The sequence below is a fragment of the Monodelphis domestica genome, chromosome 2 (genome assembly GCF_027887165.1).
Source record: "Monodelphis domestica isolate mMonDom1 chromosome 2, mMonDom1.pri, whole genome shotgun sequence".
Classification (NCBI taxonomy): Eukaryota; Metazoa; Chordata; class Mammalia; order Didelphimorphia; family Didelphidae; genus Monodelphis; species Monodelphis domestica.
The window spans coordinates 511,416,627-511,437,531 of record NC_077228.1 but is presented as its reverse complement, the minus strand read 5'-3'; the positions used below and the strand labels follow the sequence as shown (position 1 = coordinate 511,437,531).

Genomic DNA, 20,905 nt, shown 5'->3' with positions numbered 1-20,905 from the left:
GCCTCTTTCTTTTGCCCTTTAACCCCCTCCTTCTCCTCAAGCCTGACCCCAGCATTGAGAAGTCCTGCCTGGTGCAGAAGCACAAACAAGCCTCCCTTTGAAGCCTGTTTGGTTTGGAGCAGGAAAGCGGATTTGGGGATGGGATACCAGCTTTTCCTGTTTGATGTTCCTCTGGCTGCTTCACCACTCCCCTCCCTCCTCCTCCCCCCAGCCAGAATCCCAGCTGAGCCTCAGGTTGGGGCGGGGGAGGGGGGCAGCTCCTCTGAATACCCAGACAATGAGTGCCAGGCTTACCATGGAACAGCCTGCTCATGCCGGCTCCCCAGGCTGTGAATCACTGTGCTTAGGAGAGGCCTCAGACCCCAAACTCTCCCCGAGCCCCCAAGGAGTGCATATTTCCCACTTGATCTCAGGCTTTTGGCTGGAATCTTGGAAAGAATCTTCCCCAGAAATGGCGCTGTCTCAGACACACACTCACACACTCACACACATGTTCTTGCTGTGTCAGAGGTGACAGGGGCTTCCCGAGGCGGTGGACATTGGAAGAGGGCAGCGCCCTGCCCCATTCGTCTTGTAAAGCGTCCCCCACCTGGACCCCAGCTTCACCCACTCCGAGGATCTTGGCCTCAGCAGCCTCTAAAACCTCGCTTCAGGCTCCTGCTCCGAGTAGCCACAGTATAGAGAGGAGAGCAGTCCCCTTGTTCCATTACCCCCGACACACCCTGCCCTCCCCCTCGGGAAATCCCTTGGGCCGAGGGGCAAGCTGGCCCGGAAGTCAGGCTGGTCTCCCACCACAAAGGGCCCTTCCCTGGCTTGCTAGGATGGCCCTCAGGCAGGCTGTGAGCTGCCCGCACGTTAACCGGGGCTCCCTGCTCTCTGTCCCTCAGTGATCAACGAGCTGGATGGCCTGGCCAAGGGCCAAGAGACAGACCATCGGGCTGGCGGCTACGCCCGAGTGGTCCAGGAGAAGGCCCGCAAGTCCATCGAGTTCCTCGAGAGGCGATTTGAGAGCCGGGACTCCTGCCTCCGCGCCCTCACCAGCCGTGGCAACGAACTGGAATCCATCGCCTTCCGAAGCGAGGACATCACCGGCCAACAGGTAAGGCCGCGGTGTGGGCATGGGAGAAGGGGGCACTCCTACCCCAGAAGGCAGCGCAGATAGACCGAGAAGCAGCTAGCGGGAGCCAGAGGTGAACCCCTGATCCCTCAGGCAGTCATCTCGAGCAAGGCCTGCCCGCCTTGATGCAGGGCAGAGACAGCCAGAGCAGGAGAACAGTGGTACATTTGGCATGAATGTGTAGCCTCTCTAACCCCTTCGGGGCCCACTGTTGGGCCTGCTCCAGTCACAAGGCCCGTCCTTCCCCAGAGGGTTTCAGGGTCACATTCTGACATGTTTCACACTCTCCTCCAGGGAAATAACGATGACTTGATCCTCTCCTGCTGCCTTCACTACTGTAAAGACAAGGCCAAGGACTTCATGCCCCCCAACAAAGGTATCACTTCTTTGGGCCTTCTCTCCTCTCCCAAGGGCTCATCTGATTTGTGGGAACTATCTGGAGAGTCCCAGAAGGCATGTGGGTGGTTTAGACTTGGACTCCTCTGAAAAGCCACGGGTTTGCCCACTTTTTCCCTGCTCTGTCCATCCCCAAGAAGATTGGGGCCTCCCCGGCAAGGTCGAAAAGGCAGTACGGTTGCTGCTGCCTGAGCCAGTTAGCTCTTAAGCTGTGGGTGACCCAGGCATGTCCAGATGCCTTTTCTTCCATCAAAACCCATCAAAATACCATCAAAAATAGTCTCACCCATCTCAGCTTCCTCACTGTAGGGGCCACGAGGCACCGAAAAGGATGCTCTTCTTCATAGCATCTTTCCTCTCTCCCAAGAATTCTTCTGAATAAGAATGATTTACCTGCTTCCTAACAGGCAGCATTTTCTTTATTTATAATCTCATTCCCCCAGCCCTGGTACTCTAGGCTAACAGCCCATCAGCCCTTGGACGTTCTGTGCTCAGAAATTCTCAGATTCTCAAATCCTGTCTGTCTCCACTTTGATTCATGTCTGAATTCTTACCACATATCATTGCCCCAGAGGGGTGGGTTCTGTAGGCTGTAGGGAAACCTGCATTTTCCCCACACTTCATTCATCGAGGGAGGAAAGGCTAGTACAGTGGCCAGAGAGCGCTTGAAGATTTGGCCGGCGTCTAATGAAGGTGACAATGTTCCAATCTGGTTTTACGCCCCCCCCCAACCTTCTGAGTTCTTTGGCTAGAATGATGCTGGCCTTCTGAGCTTCGCTCCCCAGAGGCCTCACCAGCCTTCAGTACTTTCCCCCCTCACCGAATCACGGAGCTTCCAGAGAATTCTCTCTTCCTGAGATGACTTTCATCTTGGTGTTTTCTGCCCACGTTTCTGGCCTTGCTGGTCCCTCTGTGTCATTTCTCCTATTTAATGGAAGTTCCCAGGACTTCCTCGCTTAGTGTCATCTGCAGAATTCATCATTGCTCTAAAAACTCCAGAGCTGTTATTCTCCCGAGTTTGTTCCTTATACGTCGAGGCTCTCTTTTTGTCTCTTGGCTTGCTTTGTTTTCCTAGTGCTGCCTTTGAGGACGGTCTGGATTCTGGGGTCCCGTCTGTCCCTCTCCAGAGACTCCCCACCCGCCCCTCCGGCTAGTACTTCTTCCCACTGGCTTCAGGTCTTCAGAGGTTTCCCAGCCTCTTGGATCGTGTCTTTTCATGCCCCACCGGGATATGAGAGACAGACAGACAGACAGACAGAGACAGACAGACAGACAGACAGACAGATATCCTAGCCGGCTAGCGCAAAAGGCCGCTGCCCCGGTACGGGCGGGAACCTTGTTCTGGAACAAATGGGCCCGCTAGCCGCACACCCCAAAGCCAAAGGGATACTCTTTCTTTGGCCTCGGGGGCTTCGAAGCTTCGCCCTTTGGCTGAAGAGCCCCGGCCTGGGACTGCCACCCTAGGGACCGCCCCATTGCGGTGACATCAGCAGCTGCTAGAGTAATCAAACCCCATTTGTCAGTGTGAATTCTTAGCAGATTAACTTGTCAGATTCACAGAGAAACCGTCACCCAGTGTTTATGTGTAAACGATGTTGAATTTTAAAATCATGTGGATTATGGCGGATGGGGCCTGACAAGATGACAGTCTCTGGTTTCTAACAAAGTGCAGTTACCAGTGTCAAAACAGAGGATGTTTATTGTGAAAAATGTCTCAAAGTATCCGCAGAAACCCCTTCGGACCCCTGCCAGCAACCCCGGGTCTGGGCTGGCTGACCCAGGGCCCTCCCGAGAGCCCCCGAGGGTCTCTTGGCTCTTCCCACCCGCTCCGGCCTCTCCCTCCCTCCTGTCCGTGTTCCACCCTTTCCCCACTCCCTGCTGGAGCCCCCAGCCAGCCGCCGGCCTCATCCTTCTCCAGGATGAAGTCCAGCCCCAGCTGCCCCGCTCAGGTCCGACGTGGACGTTTGCCATCCCCGTCCCGCTCCAGCCCACACTGCAGGCCATTTCCTCTGCCTCTGTGTCTGTCTGCTGGTCCAGGACAGGAAACACCCAGCCCAGAACGGAGCCTGCTGGGCCGCCTAGAAGCCCTCTTTGGCCATGGAGGGACTTAGAGAGGGGCCCTCGCTCCCCCAGCGCGGCCTTCTGGTTGTGGCGAAGTCCAGTCGGTCAGACAGGGCCCTCGAGGCTCCCCCGAGTTTCTTCTTCCCCCCAGAATCTAGAACAGGGTAGCTTAGCTTTGGGGGATCCCAGAGCCCTTGCTCAGGCTGGTAATACGTAAAATACACGGGCGGGTTACAAAGGAAACGAATTCTATGGAAATACAATGATCAAAATGCTTTAAAAAGTGGGGGGGGGGGCCCTGGACAGGGCGTAGCCCTGCCCCCTCCCTCCCCTCCCCCCTGACAGCTTCCCCCTGTCGTGGCCACAGATGAGCCCATCCGGCTTCTTCGGGAGGTGGTGCTGCTGACCGACGACCGGAACCTGCGGGTGAAGGCGCTCACCAGAAACGTGCCAGTCCGGGACATCTCGGCCTTCCTCAAGTGGGCGCAGGTGGGGTGAGAAGCGCACAGCGGGCAGCGCCCCCGATGGAACCGTTCTCATGAGGCCGACGGCGACACGCGTGGCCTGGGAGGAGCCCAAGCGCCCTCGCCACCCACCCCACCCAGACAATAAACCATCCTCTTCCAACCCAGCGCCGTGGCCGTGCTGTGGGGGAGCCACTCCCGAGGGGCCGAGCCCAAAGCCAGGACCCTCCTGAGGCAGCAGAGATTTAGCAGGGAGGCTGGCTGGCGTCACCGAGCTGGGGCTTCCCCTCCCCCTCCCCCGGGAACGTGGGTGCTCCCGTGGGCCAGTTGTTCCGGGTTTGAGCTAGATGCAGGTAAACCGGGGTCCGAGGGCCAGCCGTCTGCTGGGTGTGCCCCATGAGAAAGGGCCGGGCAGGGCGCCTCCTCCGACCCGCCTCCCCGGCAGCCCTGCTCGTCTTTCCCCCAGTTCTTGGGCTCAGCCTGGACTGGCAGTCCGCTGGCCCGACCCTCTGCTGGGGCCTTTGCCCTTCCCCGTGTCCGAGGCCCAGGAGCCCGGCCCCTCCCCTCCCCTCCCCCGCCCTGCCCTCCCCAGCAGTTGCCTTGTTTCCCCCTCGCTTCACTTCCTACCCCCCCCCTTCCATCACTGGCACCGGCGGGAACCTCGGATTGTGGGGCAGCGAAAGGGGCACCCGCAGGCATTCTGAAGTGGGGGAGCGGCCGGAGAGACCGTTAACTAGCCGGTGTGGGGTGGGGAGGGACCAGGCTGGGCGCTCAGTCATTGTCCGGCCGCCCAGGGTGCTGCCTGGAACAGCGCAGGGCTCGGGATCATCCCGGGTGGGGGAAGGGCGGGTAGGACAGCCGGCAAGTGGGCCCCTCCCCCGCCCTTGGAGCTGAAGCGAGACCTGGAAGATGGGGAACCGAGCCTCCCCTCTCCAGCCTGGTTTGCGACGCCGGTTTGGTTGTTTTCTTAATAAATTTTTAGTTATGAGACATACCTGAGTCCCAGCCTGGTCTGTTTGCCAAGGGGCCGGGGGCGGCGGGCGGCGGGGCCTAAAGCCATCCCCTCCCTCCTGGCCCACCCAGGAGAAAGTGACCAGGCCTCGGTTACTGCTTTATTGCTGTTTGGTTCGAGTATAGAAAATGGAAGCGGCTCGGGGAGAGCCTGTGTACACGGTAAGAAATATACAAACCCGAGATGGGGAGGGCGCGAGGACGCGGCGGCCCGGGACGCATGCAATAAATATCGCCCCGAGCCCGAGAAAGGGGAGGTGAAGGGAGGTGGGAGACGGCTCTGGGGGGCTCCTCCCTCCGAAGTGGGCCCCGGGGGCTGGTGCCACTTGTGCAAAATGAGGAACTTCACATTATCGGTCCCAGGGCGGGGGCGGGGGCACCCCCGGGCCGGCTCAGTCCTCCCCCGCCCCCCATTGCCCTGGCCCTGGCGCCGATTGATTCACAGTGAGAACGGGTGCAGACGCAGTGGCCGGAGGTAGGGCGGGGAGCGCCCCCACAGTGAACCCCAGCGCGGCGGCTGTAGCAGCTCAGGGGCCAGTCAGCTCCCGGGATCGGGAGCGGGGAGAGGGGGCACAGGAACCACAGGAAGAGGCGCGGCCGGGGCCGCGGCGTGGGGGCGGGGAAGGGCCGGGGTCTCCTTTGGTTGAAGCGATTATCAAAAATAGAAATCTCCCCTTCCCCCCACCCCGTCCCACTCCCGGGGCCCCCCCCTCGCCCGGGTTAAGGCACAAAACGGTTCCGCCTGGTGTGGCCGGGGAGGGCAGAAGGGGGGGCTGCCTCGGTTGCTCGTTGCAGTCGCTGCCGTCCCTCCCAGCCGTTTCCCACCCTAGCCGGCGAGGGGGGCGCAGTGCAGTCCCCGCTCAGGGCCTTTTAAGTGGGGGAGAAGCGGTCAATGGTCCGGCCGTCGGGCCCCCCCGCCAGGTGCGCGCTCTGGCTCAGCACCTCTGCCGCCTTGTCCGGGCTCAGCCCCAGCTGCTCGGCCGTGAACTTGGCCAGCGGGTAGAGGCTCTCGAGCGCCGCTTTGGGGTCGTGCAGGAAGTGCGTGGTCTGGGCCAGTAGCTCGGCGGCCGCCGCCGCCTTGTCCTGCTGCTTGAGGCCCAGCTGCTCCGCCGTGAGCCGGGCCACCGCGAAGACGCCCTCGGGGAAGTCGAGCTTGGCTTTGCCGTCGGGGCCGGGCGCGCCCGGTAGGCCGCCGAGGCCCGCCAGCGCCCCGGCCGCGCCGCCGCCCGCGCCCACGGCGTGCATCTTCATGTGGCTGATGAGGTTGCGCTGCTGCGCGAACTTGCCCCCGCACACCTGGCACTCGTAGGGCTTCTCCCCGGAGTGGATGCGCATGTGCTCCGTGAGCCGGTACTGGCGAGTGAAGCGCATGCCGCACGCGTCGCAAGCGAAAGGCTTGAGGCCCAGGTGGCTGCGCATGTGGCGGGTCATGGTCCCGCGCTGCGTGAACTTCTTGCCGCAGATGGTGCAGGGGTAAGGCCGCGTCAGCCAGTGGGTCTTCTCGTGCTGCCGGAGGGTGGCCGGGTCCTTGTAGCTCTTGTCGCACGAGGCGCAGCGGTAGGGCCGCAGCAGCTCGCCCAGGCCCCCCGGGCCCCCGGGCCCCTTGTCCCCGCCCCCGCCCCCGCCGAAAGGGGGCCCCAGGCCCGCGGCGCCCACGGCCGCCTCTTCGGCAGCCTCTGCCCGCTCGTACAGCGCTTCCTCCTCCTCCACGTGCGCCTCGACGTGCGCGTTGAGCTGCTCGGAGCTGGGGAAGCCCTTGTCGCACGGGATGCACACGTAGCGGTTGTCCCCGAAGCTCTCTGGCTCCCCGTAGGCCAGGTGAGGGCAGTGGTAGCGGGCCAGGTGGCCCCCGCCCGGGCTCGGCTCCTCGCTGCTGCCGGTCTCCTCGCTGCTGCTCTTGTAGTCGTCCGCGTCGGGCCCAGGCCCGTCCAGGCCCACTCCCGGGTAGCGGGGCGGCGGTGGCAGGGGCAGCGGCGGGCCCCCGGGCGAGTCCCCCTCGTCTGCAGGCTCTTCAAGCCCGCCGCGCTCCCCGGGGGAGCCGCGGGCCCGGCCGAGCTCATCCCCGTAGCTACCCAGGCCCGGCTCGGCCTTCATCCAGCGGTAGAGTAGCGCGGGCCCGTCGGGCCGGCCGGGGGGCTCAGGCCCGGGGCTGCCCCCAGGTCGGAACGGGTCGAGGGGCTGCCCAGCCTCCTCCATCTTCTGGAAGGGCAGAGGCAGCGGCAGCGGCAAAGGCAGGGCCAGAGAGAGTGGCGGCTCCTTGTAGGCGGCCCCAGGGGGGCTGCTGTCGTGGCGCGAGGGCGCTTCCCGCTCGCGCTCCCCGGGGTGCGGCCTCTCGAGCCCGGCCGCGGAGCCCGGGGGACTCTTCTTGGACAGGTCTAGGCCACAAAGCGGGGAGCAGCGGCGCTCCGGGGCGCACAGCGACGACGGCGGAGGCGGTGGCGGCGGCGGCTGCGGCTGCGGGGGTGCGGGGCCCGAGGCGTACAGCTCGGCGCAGTGGGTGTTGACTGGTGCCTCGGCTCCTGGGGGCAGCTCTGCGGCCGAGGCAGGCGGCGGCGGAGGCCCGGAGGGCGCACCGCCGGGGTAGCAGGCCTGGATGACTGGTGTAGTAGCCCGAAGGCCACGACCCGGCCGGCCGTAGGGTGCGTAGCCGCCCCCGGCCCCGGCCCCGCGCAGGTGGCAGTACTTGCCGTGGCGTTTGAGGCGCTTTTTGCACAGGGACACAAGGTCCGGGATCTGCAGGTAGCTGGCGGCGGCCAGCACTGCGCCCAGGCTGGGCTCTGCCCCGGGGGCCGCGGCCGCAGCGCCGCCATCCGCGCCGTCGGCCAGGCGGCCGGTGTAGATGAAGTCCAAGACGAGGCGGAAGACGGCGGGGCTGACCATGTCATGGTCCAGGTTAAGCAGGTTGTCGTGCACCACCAAGGACTTGAGGTAGGCGCTGCTGGCCGCCAGCACGTTCTTGTGGGCCCGGAAGAGCGCGTTCTGCACCACGATGATCACGTCGCAAAGGAAGCCTTTGGTGCGCTGGCTGTTGAGCTGCAGCAGCAGCTGTCTGGAGTGGCCCGGCGCCTCCATCGCGTCCAGCATCGTCTGCCCTGTGCTCCCACCTGTGGGGACACACGCGACACGACAGGACACCACACACACACACGCACAGACAAGGTCAGAGCGGATGCTCCAGCGGCCTCGGGCTCTCCCACCCCGCGCCCAGCTCGGCCGCCGCCGCCTGCCCCAGACGGGGGACCCGGGAGTAGCCCTGGTCGGCCCCCATCCAGTGGCCTCCTCGTCCGCCTGGGACAGGAGGAGCGAGGCCGACCCCGCTGCCGGCTAGAAGAGCCGGGGCCAGAGAAGGGTCGGGGCCCGGGCGGGGGATTTCCCAAACTAAATCCGCTCCGGGGGAAAATGTCCGCCTCAGGAGTTACCCGGGTTCAGGGAAACGTCCGCTTCAGAAAAAGTCATTCAGCCCGGAGGGGACAAAAAGGAGCCGCCCCGGGGCCAAGTCGATCTTTCGCCAGAGTTGCCCGACCTCGGGAAAAGTTAGCAGCTCTGCCGGGCCGGGCATCTGCCTCAACGCTGGCCGAGGGGGAGGTTGGCGGTTCCTGCAAGCCGGACCCGGGCCTGGGCTGAAGGGGAGCGGCTGCCGCGGCCACTGGCAGAGCTCGAAGGGCCCGGGCCGCCAGCGGGGAGGGCGTTATATCGGGGCAGGAGGCTGCAGCAGGAAGCAGGTGGGGGGGAGGGGGGAGCCACGCAGCTCCCGGGGGAGGGAGGGGGCAGCGCCCCGGGCACGGCGCGGACCCAGCGACCCTGACCCCGCGCCGCTCGCCTCGCTTCGCCTCGGAGCCCCGCCCGGCCGGCCATCCAGCTCCCTCCCGGGAGGCCCCCGAGCTCGCTGCCGGGGCCCCTCGGTCGCTCCGCCTGGCCAGCCGGCTGAGGGACCAGAACTTGGGGAAAGTTTCTCAACTTGGGATGGGCCGGGAGCGAGAGGCAGACTCGCTGGCCCCTCCCGGCGCGGCGCGGCCCTGCCCGGCTTGTCCCTTCGCATCCCCTACCCTGCCCTCCTGACCGTCCCGTTCCGTCCGGTCCAGAGTCCCGCGGCGCCGCCCTCCCCAGCCGTCCCGACCCGTTACCTGCGGCCCCCGCTCCCGCCGGCCGGCCGGCCGGACTCCGCATTCGCTCCCTCCCTCGCTCGCTGCGGGCCCGCCCCGCCCTCCCTCCGGCCGCCCCTCTGCCAGGCGCCGGGCCGTGCCAGGCCGGCGGCCTGCTGCCAGCTCCGCCCGCCCCCCCCCCCGCCCATGTGCGGGCAGAGCCCGGGCCCCGATCGGATGACCCCCGGGTGAACCCGGCGCCGCGGGCAGCCGCGCCGGGAAGATGCTCTGCGCTCCCCCTGGCCGGACAGCCCGGAGTTCCGAGGCCGGCAGCGCCACGGCGCAAGGCTGTCCCGGCCCGGGCTCCCTCGGCCCCGGCCCCGGCCCCGGCCCGGCTTCAGCCCCAGCCCCAGCCCCGACCCCGAGCCTGCCGTCCCATCTCCGCGCCTGTCCCGGGACCCACCTGGGGGGCATGTCGGAAGCCCCGAGCCCGGCTGCCGGCGGATCCAGGTGGAGAGGTGGCTGCGCTCCGCTCCGCCCGCCGGTTCCCCGGTCGGTCCGTCCTCCCGCCCGTCCGTCCTCCCCGCGTCCCGGCCGCGTCTCAGCCCCGCCGCCCGCTCCGCACACTCTTATCTGGAGTGGCCCGGCCCGGGCCGGCTCCTGGGGGATGTCGCCACCTGGCGGTCGCGAGCGGACACTGCAGCCCCGGAGCCAGGAGGCCCAGCGCACCTGGGCCCTGGGGCGCGCAGGTGCGCCCCCTCGTTCCCCCACGCCTCTCGCAGCTGTGTCTCTGGAGGACTCCACCCCCACCGACCCCGCCTCGCGGGACAGATGCCGCCCCGGGCCCCGCGTAGCGTGAGGAGTTAGGGGTGGGGGAAAGGTGGGGATGCGCCCCGTCCCCGCCCTCACACAACACTCACAACCTACCGGCACGCCCTAGCGAGCCTGTTCCCCAGAGGGGCTCAGGTAGGATTGGAGAGGTGTCAAAGGCGGGACCTGGCCGGGCTGGAGGGTCTGCCTCAGGGCACCGCGCTCCTGCCTAGCTGAGAGACCCTGTTCAGTTAAGTCTCTTCCCTGTCTTGGCTTTAGTGTCTTCCTCTGGAAAATGAGGGAAGTAGGCTCAAGGCCCTCGGAGCACTGCTCTCAGCCCAACCCCCTGGGTCGGGACGTACGTGCAGCCGCCGCCAATTCACCTGGCCGAAGCGGGCCTGGTGCGAAGGGACGCCTTCGCTGCTGCAGCCCCCGCCGCCTCCCCCACCTCGGTCCACCCTTCCAACCCATCCCACAGCCCCAACAGCACCCGGGGGGCTCGGGGCCACTTGCCGGGCTCTGGAGAAAGGCGCCAGCGGAGCGAGCGTCTGCTCTTGGGCTGGATGGAGGTGGCGGGGGATGGAGAGGGCCGGCGCGCTTTCCCCCACCCCAGGCACTTTGTCCTTTGGGACAGCCCCCTCCCCTCTTACAGCAGCCCCAGACTCCCAAGTTGGGAGATCATTCTGTCCCAAACACGATTCGCGCTTGCTGTGGGTGAGGGCGCGTCGGAGAAGCGAGAAGCCCTTGGTACAAGGGTCCGAAAATCTCCCTGTGTGCCCCTGCTTCGTACCCCCGACCTGGGCCCCCTACATCCAGACCTCCGGACCGTAGCATAGCGGGGGCTGCTGCATTAAGCTACACTGCCCGGTTAGTGCGGGGGGGGGGGCGTGGCTGTGCCCCCTAGCTTCGCCTCTGTGTTGGGGGGCAGGGGTTCCCGTGCTCGCATTCGGCGGATCCTTTGATCCTCTCCACCCTCCCTCATCCTTCCCTCCCTAATGGTGGAAGGGGGTGGGGGGGGCGGGGATGACGGTGGCGGCCGCGGCGCGAAACGTTGCCATAGTAACCGATGAGGTTTGTACAGCTCTTTTCTCCAAGGCCTTGGGGAACCTGGCAACCGGGCTGGGGGCTGTGGTGGCCGGGGTTGGGGAGGAGGGGAGCGCCCTTCATATTCTCCCGCCCCCAGCTCTGTCCTCAGCCTCTGGTCTCACGGGGAGGTCGAGGCTGAGTCATCCTGCAGGAAGTTCGTCCTCAAGCTTGGGGAGCAGGTTCCCCGGACCCTCTGGGTTCCTCTCCAGTCTGCGGACTGGCTCTTTGCCTTAGGCTTTCGGCAAGCCCGGGGGTCAGAGGGCCTGGGACACCCAGTGAAGCAAAGCACGGGCTGCCTTCAAGAAACCAGGGTTCCCGGGACGGCCCGGACCGTCTTCGTCCCCCACCAATTTCCAAGTTCCAAGTGCCGCCGCCCTGGCCCCCCAGAGCAGACACCAGGTCTTCGGCGCCCTCCAGAGGCGCTTCCAGCCCTCGGCGGATTTAGCTCCAGGCTTCTGATTACGCCCCACCTCGGCCCCCGGTTCCACCCCAGACCGAGCTCCTGGAGGGCCCGAGCCGCCCACTGTGTCCATTCTGGATCTGGGCTCTGAGCTTCCTCTTCCCTCCCAAGTGTCTCCACTCCATGCCTTGTTTTCCTGTTCCTCCCTTTCCCCCTCTCTCCACCTCCCTCCCCGGCCGGCCCCTTCTATCTCCGACCGGTCCCCGTCCGCCTTTGCTTTTTCGCTCTTCTGTTCCTACTCTATCCAAATGGCAGTCTGCAGTGTCGCCTGGCGTTAGCATTCCTTCTTGGCTCCCTCCCTCTCTCGGGCCCGTCTTCACCTCCCTTATTCCTCCTCCTCTTCTCCTGACTCCCAATATTTCCCCCCCCCCCCCGCCCCCTTGTCCCCATCTCCCATCCTGCCCCATCCAGCCCCGAAGCCCTTCATCTCTGTCTTCTGCCTTCTTCCCGCGGGCTCCCCGGGCCCGAGCAGCGATTCCTCCTGCTGTCTCTCCTCTCTCTGCCTGCTAGCAGGCTTTAGCTTTCCCAGGCATCTCCCAATACTAGTCTACCGCCTGCCATTTCCCCTTAAGAATCCTTTGCCTGCCACCCCCAAGACGTTTGGATTATTCACTCCCTCCTGGACTTCTCTCCCCTCTGCTTTTCCAAGGGGCGGGACGGGGCAGGGTGGAGGACAGAGATTGTGTTCCTTGGAGAGGGCTGGGGTCCCCTTGGAGCCAGCCCCAGCCCCCAGCTCCCCCCCTGCTGGAGTCTTCAATTCCATCCCTAGCTGGCTCTCCCAGTTCTGCCTCCCCCTTTGAGAGGGCCACACTCTGCCCCTCAGGAAAAGAGGGTCTTTCAGGGGCTTCCTTTTTGGGGTCTGCTCTGCCCTGTTCTGAACACAGTGGCTCCACTCCACCCAAGAAGCCTCTCCATCTGGAGGAGAGATAGGTGCAGGCTCAGAGAATTGGGAGCTTCTCCTCCCTCCCTGTACCCTTCCCCCAGCCCATAACCATGGGCGGAGGGGCTCTCTGCTCTCTCCCACTCCCTCCGCCTCAGCCATACCCCCTGAGTCACCTGCCTTTCACTGGGGCCTGCCTCACTTTAAAGTCTTCTTCCCCCAGACTCTAGCTAGCCAGTGGCTCAACCCAAGAGGGACAGAACAGGGCCTCCTCCTCCCCCAACTGCCACCTCTTCTAGCAGGTGTATGCATCTCTAGGAGCAGGTCCTGTTTGGGGGACCCCGTTCGCTGAATCCTGTTTCCATCCAAGGATTGGGGTCCACCTCTCTCTAAGAGGGCAGGAATTGCAGCCCCTGTCTGTCAGTTACAGAACGAGAGCTGAAGAGGACCTTGAAAACCACCTAGCAGCCCCTCTTTTGACAAATGAGGAAACTAAGGCCCAGGGAGGCGGCAAAAGAGATTGAGTGATTCTCTCCTCCAGAGCCAGTGCTTTTCCCCATTGTCTATACCCTTGCTGATCAAAGCCTTCACTGGCTTAGACCTCTGCTCCAAACTTTCCTCCCTTTCCCAGTTTTAGTTTTAGTTTTCTTTTTCAAATCGTGACTTTCTGTCCAATAACAGCTCTAAGACAGAAGGCCAAAGAACTGGGCAATGGGGGTTAAGTGACTTGCCCAGGATCACACAGCTAAGTAAAGTGTCTGAGGTCACGTTTGAACCCAGGACCTCCCAGCTCCAGGCCCAGCTCTCTATCCACTGAGCTACCTAGCTGAGGCCCCTATCTCACCCCTATTTTTCTATTGAAACCTGAAGAGACCTTTTGATAGGTTCAGAGATGATGGATTTGAAGCTAGGAGGACCTTTAGGTGTTCTAGTCCAACGTCCTCATTTTTACTGACAAGGAAACTGAGGCAGCGTCAGGACAGCCTGCCTAGATCAGGCGCCGTTTCCGTTGTCCCCGTGTCCCCTGCACCTCCCCAGCTGATAGGGCTTCCTCTCTCATTCACTCCCTAGAGCAGCCTGTTCCCATAGGCCACTTAGCCTCCGGCCAGGTACAGCACAAGCTGTTGCATCTGTCCGCTCGTCCTTCTCTCGTTCCTCCCCTTCTCCCCGCTTCCCTCCTCCAGCCTCTCCGTCCCTTCCCGCGCTCCCCCAGTGGTAACGTCGCCGCCGTCGTCGCGGAGATGCTTATGACGCCGCAGTGGAGGACTCTATGACGTCACGGAGCCGCTCCGTGGTCGGTGGAGGGAGCTCTCTGACCTCCAAAGAAGCCAACTCCTGAGCCGTCGAGCTTAGGAGCGCAGGGGCGGCCCTCGGCAGCGACGGTTAGCGAGGACTGCAGTGCTAGCCGGCGCTTTACTCTTTACAAACATAAGCTCTCGTTCGAGCCCCACCACAGACAGGTGGCGGAGTAAGTCTCCTCCTTGTTTGGCAGGTAAGGAAACTGAGGCTCAGGGGGTTCAAACTCGAACCCAAGTCCGCAAGTCCTCTGTATCTGATTCCAGAGAGCCAAAGCAGACCACGACCGAAGCCCCGGGCCTCTGGACGTTTCCCTCCGAGGCTGACAGACCACCAGGCCCTGCAGGCAGCGCCCACTTGGAGTAATGCCCCTGGTTTGAGGGGACGCCCTCCCCTGGGCCCGTCGGGAAGGGCCCCTGGGGTGGATGAATACAAGTGTAACCAGCCATGACCCCCTGCTTCTCCCGCCACCCGCCCCCCAGCCCATCTTCTAGCTGCTCTCTCCAAAGGAGACTCGCGTACACCCACGCCTTGGGGCTGCCGAAGAATTCGGCACCTTCCTGCGCCGGGTCCTGGCCCCTTGGTGGAACAGGTGCCGCTCCGCGCCCCCCTTGCCTCGGCCCTCCAAATGCACACTCCGTCTCTGCCCCTCCCCCCAGCTCCCCCTCCCTTGGCGGCCACCGCTAAAAATAGCCCCTCTTCCCGTTTCCTAAATTCCCTGCTGACGTCGGAGCTACGTCAGTGTGTAGGAGCCGCGGCCGCATGAATGAGGAGCCGGCCCGAGTACTATCCCAGCTATAAAAGCTGCGGCGCGGTGGCGACGGCTGCGGGAGCTGAGCGGCGGGGGCTGGGGCACCAGGCAGCCCGGCGGCCAGGTAAGAGGGGCGACCGGGGTGGCGGGAGGGAGATGGAGGTGAGTTCGGCTGGGAGTGCAGGGAGACCAGAGAGCTTCCAGGGAGCACCAGAGGGGGCCGGCCGGCACGTGCTGCTACCCTGCCACCCTGTCGCGCTTTCTCTGTCCAAGACCGCCCCCGCTCGGCCCCCGGAGGGATCCTCTGAACCCTAGAAAGGCAGTATGGGAGGCTTCGCTGTGGCCTTGGCGAGCCCTCTCCATCTAGGGAGGGAAGCCCCCCTGGGCGAGTGGGGTAAGCGGGATGCCACAGCTCGCTCTTTCCTCCTCTCCCCCATCCACCCACTTCTAGGGCCCTGAGACAAGACTGCAGCAAAACCACAGACTCTGTCCGTCCCTCCACCCCGCAGCTCTGTCCCAAAGGGAGAGTGGAGGAGTCAGACGCCCCGATCTGGATCTGTTGGTTCCTCTGGTTTCTGCGCCATCCCAGGCAGAGAAGAGGGAGGGGGAGGCGGGAATCCGCCCCCTTTCCACTCCCCCGCCGCTAGTCAGGCTCCACCTGCCAACCTCGCCTTCTCCCCGAAGGACCTCATCCCCACGGACGGATGCCTGCCCCGCAACTCGGTAGCTCCAAGCACCCCCGCCCCCTCTCTGCAACGCGGCGGCTTGGTGACTCAGCCTCGGCCGCCAGAGCTGGGGGTGGGGGTGAGGGGAAAGGAAGGACGTGCCCTGCCCCCAGGAGAGCCACCCCGTTTTTCCTAGCTTCTCTGGACTTGGCTTTCCAGGAACCCCTTCTCGCAAACCTCCCTTCTCCCGGAGATCCAGCCCATCTCCTTCAACCTTCCAGATCCCCCTTTCCCAGTCTTCTCTTTCCCTCCGCTCTCATCCGCCCCCCAACCCCTCCCCTGCGGAGAGCTCCCAGGGCTCGGAGCTGTCCTCTCAGCACCAGGAGCCAGAGAGACCGGGCTGCTGCCAGAGCAACACTCAGAATCCCGCCTCCTATCCTACCCCCCCCCACCTCTCCCACTCCAACTCCCTCCCCGCTCCCTCCCCCCCCCTTGGCCACCGGAACTGCCCCCTTTGTTCCCCCGCCCCCGCTGCAGCCTCCCACGTCACACTGGCTCTGACGTCAGGGGCCGCGTGCTGAGCCCCCATGCTCAGGCACTTTGCGGGGAGGGGGAGGGGGAAGGGGGAGTCTTTAATCCTGGAGGCGCGTCTGTCGTCTTTCCTGACAGCTCAAGTTTCAGCCGCTTGCCCCAGTCCAAAGGAGGAGGAGGATCCATTCAGGTCCGGCCCGGGCAGCGCGCCGGCACCTTGGCTCTAGACTGCTTACTGCCCGGGCCACCCTCAGTAACAGTCTCCAGTCACGGCCACCGACGCCTGGCCCCCGCCCCTGGACACCTGGACGCTCCTGGAGCCCCACAGATTCCCGCCGCCCCTTCAACATCTCTGCCCCTCACAGAACCTTGCTGGGCTTCTTCGACACTTCCCTGCTGCAGTTTACTCCCTAGGGTGTCCCTGTGTGGCCCCAGGGATGTACAAGCCCCCAGACCCGACCACGCAGATGAGTCCCAAGGGGTGGGGTGTGGAAAGAAGCTCTGCGCCGCCCCCTCCCCCCCCCCCCCAGCCAGTGCTAGGCTCTGGGCTGCCCTTCCCGCCCGAGGACCATCTTTGGAGCTGTCCGTGGTGCTGATCCCAGCGGACTGCTTCTCCTGGGCTGCTGGACTAGGGCTGAGCTCTGAGCGTAGATTCGGGGGTATCTCGCAGGTGGGGTGGGGGGAGAAAGGGGGGTATATTCAGACCCCGGGGGAAATGCCGCAGTCCACTCCCAGGCTATGGTCCCAGACATCCGGGACTCTAGGATCTGCCTCGAGAATCTCACGGGGAAAGGGCTAGACATCTGTGGCCTTTACGCAACACCCCAAACCCACTCGGGGGCCCAGGCTGTTCCACCTGAGCGCTCTCCCCCGGAACTGCGCCGATCCTCCCTCCCTCTCCATCCCTCTCCATTCCTCCCCATCCCTCCATCCTCCCCCGAAACCTAGCCTTAGCCCCAGCCGCAAACTCTGACGTCAGGAAGCTCCGGAGATGCCGTCACTCGCGCGCCCCCCACCCGCCCCCGCGTCTCCAGGGCAACCGTGGCTTTCGATTGTTACTGTGGGAACCAGGGGTAACAGTCTACAGCCATGGTCGCCCCGCAGCACGCCCACGCGGCTGTTCCTCTCCCCTCCCTCCCCGCTCACTCCACCCCACCCCACTCCACCCCACCCTTCCTCTAGCTGCGCGCTCATTCGCCCGCCCCGCCAGAGAGCTGGGAGAGGGAGGTGGGGCTGTAGGCGGGGCGCAGTCTGAAGGGGCGTGGCCAGCAAGCTCCCAAACACCCTCTCCCGGGGTGAGAGGCAGGAATGAAACGCCTCTCGAGGCCAAGCATTTGGTCGTCCTCGTGCCCCTCGGGGGCACCATTTGGGACCGGGGGACACAGCATCCCCGAGTCTACGTCTAGACGCAGCTTGGGGGTCGTCCCAGCGCTCCCCCACCTCCAAAAAGGAGAGCAGCCTGAGACAAAAGCGCCCCGAAGACCGCGGCCATTTGTCACAGTGAGTCTCTGCATGTCTGTCTGTCTGACAGGTGCGGCCACGGCCCGCCCCTTCTGCCCTCGAGAGACGCCGAGGTGGGCCCAGCCTTCCCGCACCCGGGCTGGCCCCTAAGGAGAAGGCGGGGCCTGGAGGGCAAGCCCTGCCAGGGCTCAGTTTGAGCATTTCTCTCGCGCGCGCACCCTCCGCCCCACAGACACACCCAAAGAGGCCCCGGGAGGAGGGAAAGGAGGAGGCAGGGAAAGAAAAGGGACGGCAGCGTGTAAGCCCATCGTCCCCGGAGGCCCTGCTCCCCTCCACCAGCTCGGCTTCTGCCCTGGACCAGTCGGAGGCAATGAATGGGAGACCGGAGAGTCGGGGGGTGAGTTATCCAGAGGGGAGAGTTCAGGCAGTGCCCGGGGGGGCCGCTTTGGGAATGGGTGAGCAGAGAGCTGAGCGGGTGGTCATCCCCGAGAGGCCCCGACCCTGCAAGACGGCAGGCTGCGGAGTCGAATGGTGAGGATGAACTTGGCTCTTTCACTTCATTCCGTCCAGGGGCCCAGAGCAGCTAGAATGCTAGAGCTAAGAGAGCTCGGAGACACACGAGGGTGCAACTTACTCGTTTTATTGATGAAAAAAATTGATAATAGGGGAAGTGAATGTTGCAGGGCGATCTAGTGATGAATTAGTGTCAGAGCTGGATTCGAATCCAGGTTTTCTGGCTCCTTTCTCATAGTTTTTTTTCACTCAGTGTTCCACAGATGAAGCTCATGAGTTTGGTTCTGTGAACTGTAGTGCGTGAAAGGAGGGAAATCAGAGATGAGAGAGAAGGCAGGAAAAGGACTAAGAATCAAGCAGAAAAAGAAGTTTGTGAATTTATGTTCTAAAGCAAAAATGAAGAAGAGTCGCTTAGTGGCCTGGTGGATAGAACATGAGGCTGAGAATCAGGAAGAAGCCAATCTCAGACACTTTTCTGGCTGTATGACCCTGGATAGGTCACTTTACCTGGTTTACCTCAGTGTCCTCATCTGTAAAATGGGCCAGAGAAGGAAATGCAAACTACTCCAGTATCTTTGCAACCTAAATCCAATTGAATCTCCAGCTTCCCTCCCCTCTATGGTCCTCTCTTTTCCTCATACAGCACTTCCTTTTCTGCCTCCTTGTCTTTGTGCTGGCTCACCTTCATACCTGGAATATACCCTCCTTTTCATCTCCACTTCACAGAATCGTTGTTCAGCCCGGTCAGTTGTATCCTCTTTGTGACCCCATTTGGGGCTTTCTTGGCAAAAATACTAGAGTGGTTTGCCATCTCCTTCTCGAGCCCATTTTAGAGATGAGAAGAAAGCTGCCCAACAGGGTGATGAATTGGCTCGGCCCAGGGCCACCTAGGCCAATAAGGTGTTCTCGGTCCAGATTTGAACTCCAGAAGATTCGACTTCCTGACTCCAGATCCAGCACTATCCACTGCACCACCCAGCTGCTCACCACTCCAGTCAGAGCCTCAGGCAACTGGACAATAACGAGCGGAGGAGGTGGTGGGATCAGAGGGCAGAGAATTTTTTTTTATCAGAAAAGAGCCTTTAGGTATCTAGTCCCATTTTTTCATGTTTACAAATGAGGAAGTGGAGGCCCGGAGTACAAGGAACTTACTCGGGAATCACATACAGGTCAACGGGAGAACCAGAAGGCCTGAGACAAATGATGAGACCGTTTTCTTGGGGTGTCCTTATAAGGCAGCACAGAAGAGGGAAAATGGGAGTCGGGACCCGAGTTCTACCCCCGGCTCTGACACAATCTAGCTGGGATATGCTGGTCACGTTTGTGGGCCTCAGTCCCCCCCCCCCCAGCTGATTTGTTTCTATTATACCACCCCTCACTCCTCTGCCAGTCATACCATCCTCCTCCTCCTCTCTGGCAGTCACAGCATTAGATTAGATGGTTCCCCCCATCCAAAGGACAATCCGGCTCATCTTGAAGTCCTCCATCCTGGAGAGGTGAGCACCGCAGGCTTTCTTGGGGAGGACTGAAATGAAGAGGGGCTGAGGAAGGCTCCCTGGGGAAGGTGGGATTTCAGTTGGGACTTGAAGGAAGCCGAGGAGGGAGAGCATTCCAGATATGGGAGACAAGCTAAGAAAATGCCCAGCCAAGAGAATGTGGTGTCTATTTGTAGAACAGCCAGGAAGCCAGTCACTGGATGCAGGACAGGTTGGAGGGGAGTGGGGAGAGGCTCAAGACACAGACCACCAAGCAGGCCACTGCAGTAATCCAGGGGGTGAGGTGATGAAGGTCGGGGGAGGGGGGGATTTGACAGATGTTGCAAAGGTGCAATCAGCAACCCTTTGGCTTAGGATAACTCCTAACTCGGGAGTCAAAAGACTTAAGAGGACAATGTTGGCCCTCTACGGTGAGGAGAGTTTGGGGAAAAGACATTAAGTTCTGTTTGGGACATGTTGCAATTAAGACACGTCAGATACCCAATTGGAAAAGTCCGAAAGGCGACTGGAGATGTGAGATTGGAGTTTGAGCCAAGATGGGCAAATATCAGAACAGATTCTACATCAAACAATTAAAAGTCTGAGCATGGTCTCCCTTGTCCTTTTCCTCCCATGCCTCCAGGAAGGGAATTAAATTATGAGGTGGGGAGTTAGGTGGCTCAGGGAATAAAGAGCCAGGCCCAGAGATGGGAGGTCCTGGGTTCAAATTTGACCAATATTAAGACAAAAGGTAAGGGTTTAAAATAAAACCAAAATATTTAAATTACTGCCCCCATCAGGCAGGCCAAAGGAACACAGATCCTCAGAGTCTGGGTCCCTAGAATCATAAAGGAAATATAAACAGCTCAGGACAAAGGGCCATAGCCCAGCATGCACGTAGTAGGCACACAAAGATCCTACTCTTTATGGTTTAGTTAGTGGTGATACAGCTTTCTCCCCTGAGTCAATCTGGAAGGACAACCTCACATGGTCCCATGGCTGGGGGTGGGGCCAAGCATCAAACAGAACAAAAGGGGAGGTAAAGCCACAGAACCTTGGGGTGGGAGGGCAGGAAAGCCACTTAATGCTTCCAAAGGTTAGGGCATTGGGCTCAGCTCCAGCTGCTACACAAAGGATCCCAGAAGCTGTTGTGATGCAATTCTACTAGAAGGGGATTTTCTGGAACTTCCCGGATGCTTTGCCTGAATATCTAGGTAGCCCCAGTGACCCTGAAAAATGGGCTGGCCATTCAGAGCACTGCAAGTGGAAGGTGGTAAGTAGTAAGTGCAAGGTAAGGAGAACTGCAGCTTAGGCAGTCCTAAACTGGACATCTGTGGTGGACTGGGCAAGAAATCCTCTCTTCACCCATGGACGGAGCCTCTTCAGGACAGAACCAAGAACAGAAAATTCCAACAAGAAACTCCAAGGGTGTGTGTTCGAGTGTTGTGTATACCTGTCCTGAGGGCACATGGCTGATACTGGGCATCAGATTTACATTCATTAAACATCAGTTATGAGATGGGACCTGGAGATACACAAGGAGCTTCCATTTGCTGGTGGGGAGAGGGACCAAATGCAGAATCATTTCCAGAGGGAGGCACACTAGCAACTGGGGGGTGGGTTGGATATGGACAGGCTTTCATGTAGGAGGTAGCACTTGAAGTAAGCTTTTAGGAAGCTACGAGGGATTGACAAGGCAAAGAGAATAGCAGATACATGGCTGGAACACAGAGCATGCAAGAGGAAAAGAGGTTGATTGTATAGTACTAAATCTGGAAAGACAGGCCAGAAGCCAGATTGAGAAGAGCTTTATATGCCAAATGGGGGGTTGCATTTTATAACTACA

At 61.9% G+C, this 20,905-nt stretch overlaps 2 protein-coding genes, 1 long non-coding RNA gene and 2 other non-coding genes across 10 annotated transcripts in view; 4 read left to right on the top strand and 1 right to left on the bottom strand.

Moving 5' to 3' along the window:
• The window catches only part of SMG6 (SMG6 nonsense mediated mRNA decay factor), a 183,596-nt gene extending 178,566 nt beyond the window's left edge, over positions 1-5,030 (top strand). For all 4 annotated transcript variants that reach the window (XM_056819616.1, XM_056819617.1, XM_007485774.3 and 1 more), the window contains exons 17-19: positions 888-1,099; positions 1,412-1,493; positions 3,942-5,030. In XM_056819616.1, the coding sequence (XP_056675594.1) occupies positions 888-1,099; positions 1,412-1,493; positions 3,942-4,072 (425 nt within the window). In that variant the 3' untranslated portion in view covers positions 4,073-5,030. The remainder of the gene's footprint in view (positions 1-887; positions 1,100-1,411; positions 1,494-3,941) is intronic.
• A 107-nt stretch (positions 5,031-5,137) lies between these two features.
• HIC1 (HIC ZBTB transcriptional repressor 1) lies at positions 5,138-9,747 on the bottom strand. 2 transcript variants are annotated; one of them, XM_007485765.3, is made up of 2 exons: positions 9,595-9,747; positions 5,138-8,153 (listed from the first exon to the last, which is right to left on the bottom strand). In XM_007485765.3, the coding sequence occupies exon 2, from the start codon at positions 8,131-8,133 to the stop codon at positions 5,920-5,922; it is 2,214 nt and encodes a 737-aa protein (XP_007485827.1). In that variant the 5' UTR covers positions 8,134-8,153; positions 9,595-9,747; the 3' UTR covers positions 5,138-5,919. The 2 variants fall into 2 exon arrangements, with proteins under 2 accessions (XP_007485827.1, XP_007485826.1); XM_007485764.3 differs by lacking the exon at positions 9,595-9,747 and adding an exon at positions 8,469-8,696.
• Positions 9,748-13,696: 3,949 nt separating this feature from the next.
• LOC130457545 (uncharacterized) lies at positions 13,697-19,910 on the top strand. Of its 2 annotated transcripts, XR_008916840.1 has the most exons (3): positions 13,697-13,835; positions 13,930-14,538; positions 14,866-19,910. It is a non-coding gene; the product is annotated as an uncharacterized LOC130457545 (long non-coding RNA). The 2 variants fall into 2 exon arrangements; XR_008916839.1 differs by having other exon boundaries at positions 13,697-14,538.
• MIR212 (microRNA mir-212) lies at positions 15,810-15,900 on the top strand. Its single transcript, NR_032213.1, has one exon. It is a non-coding gene; the product is annotated as a microRNA mir-212 (primary transcript).
• MIR132 (microRNA mir-132) lies at positions 16,644-16,709 on the top strand. The gene has a single exon (NR_032214.1). It is a non-coding gene; the product is annotated as a microRNA mir-132 (primary transcript).
• Positions 19,911-20,905: the final 995 nt, after the last annotated feature.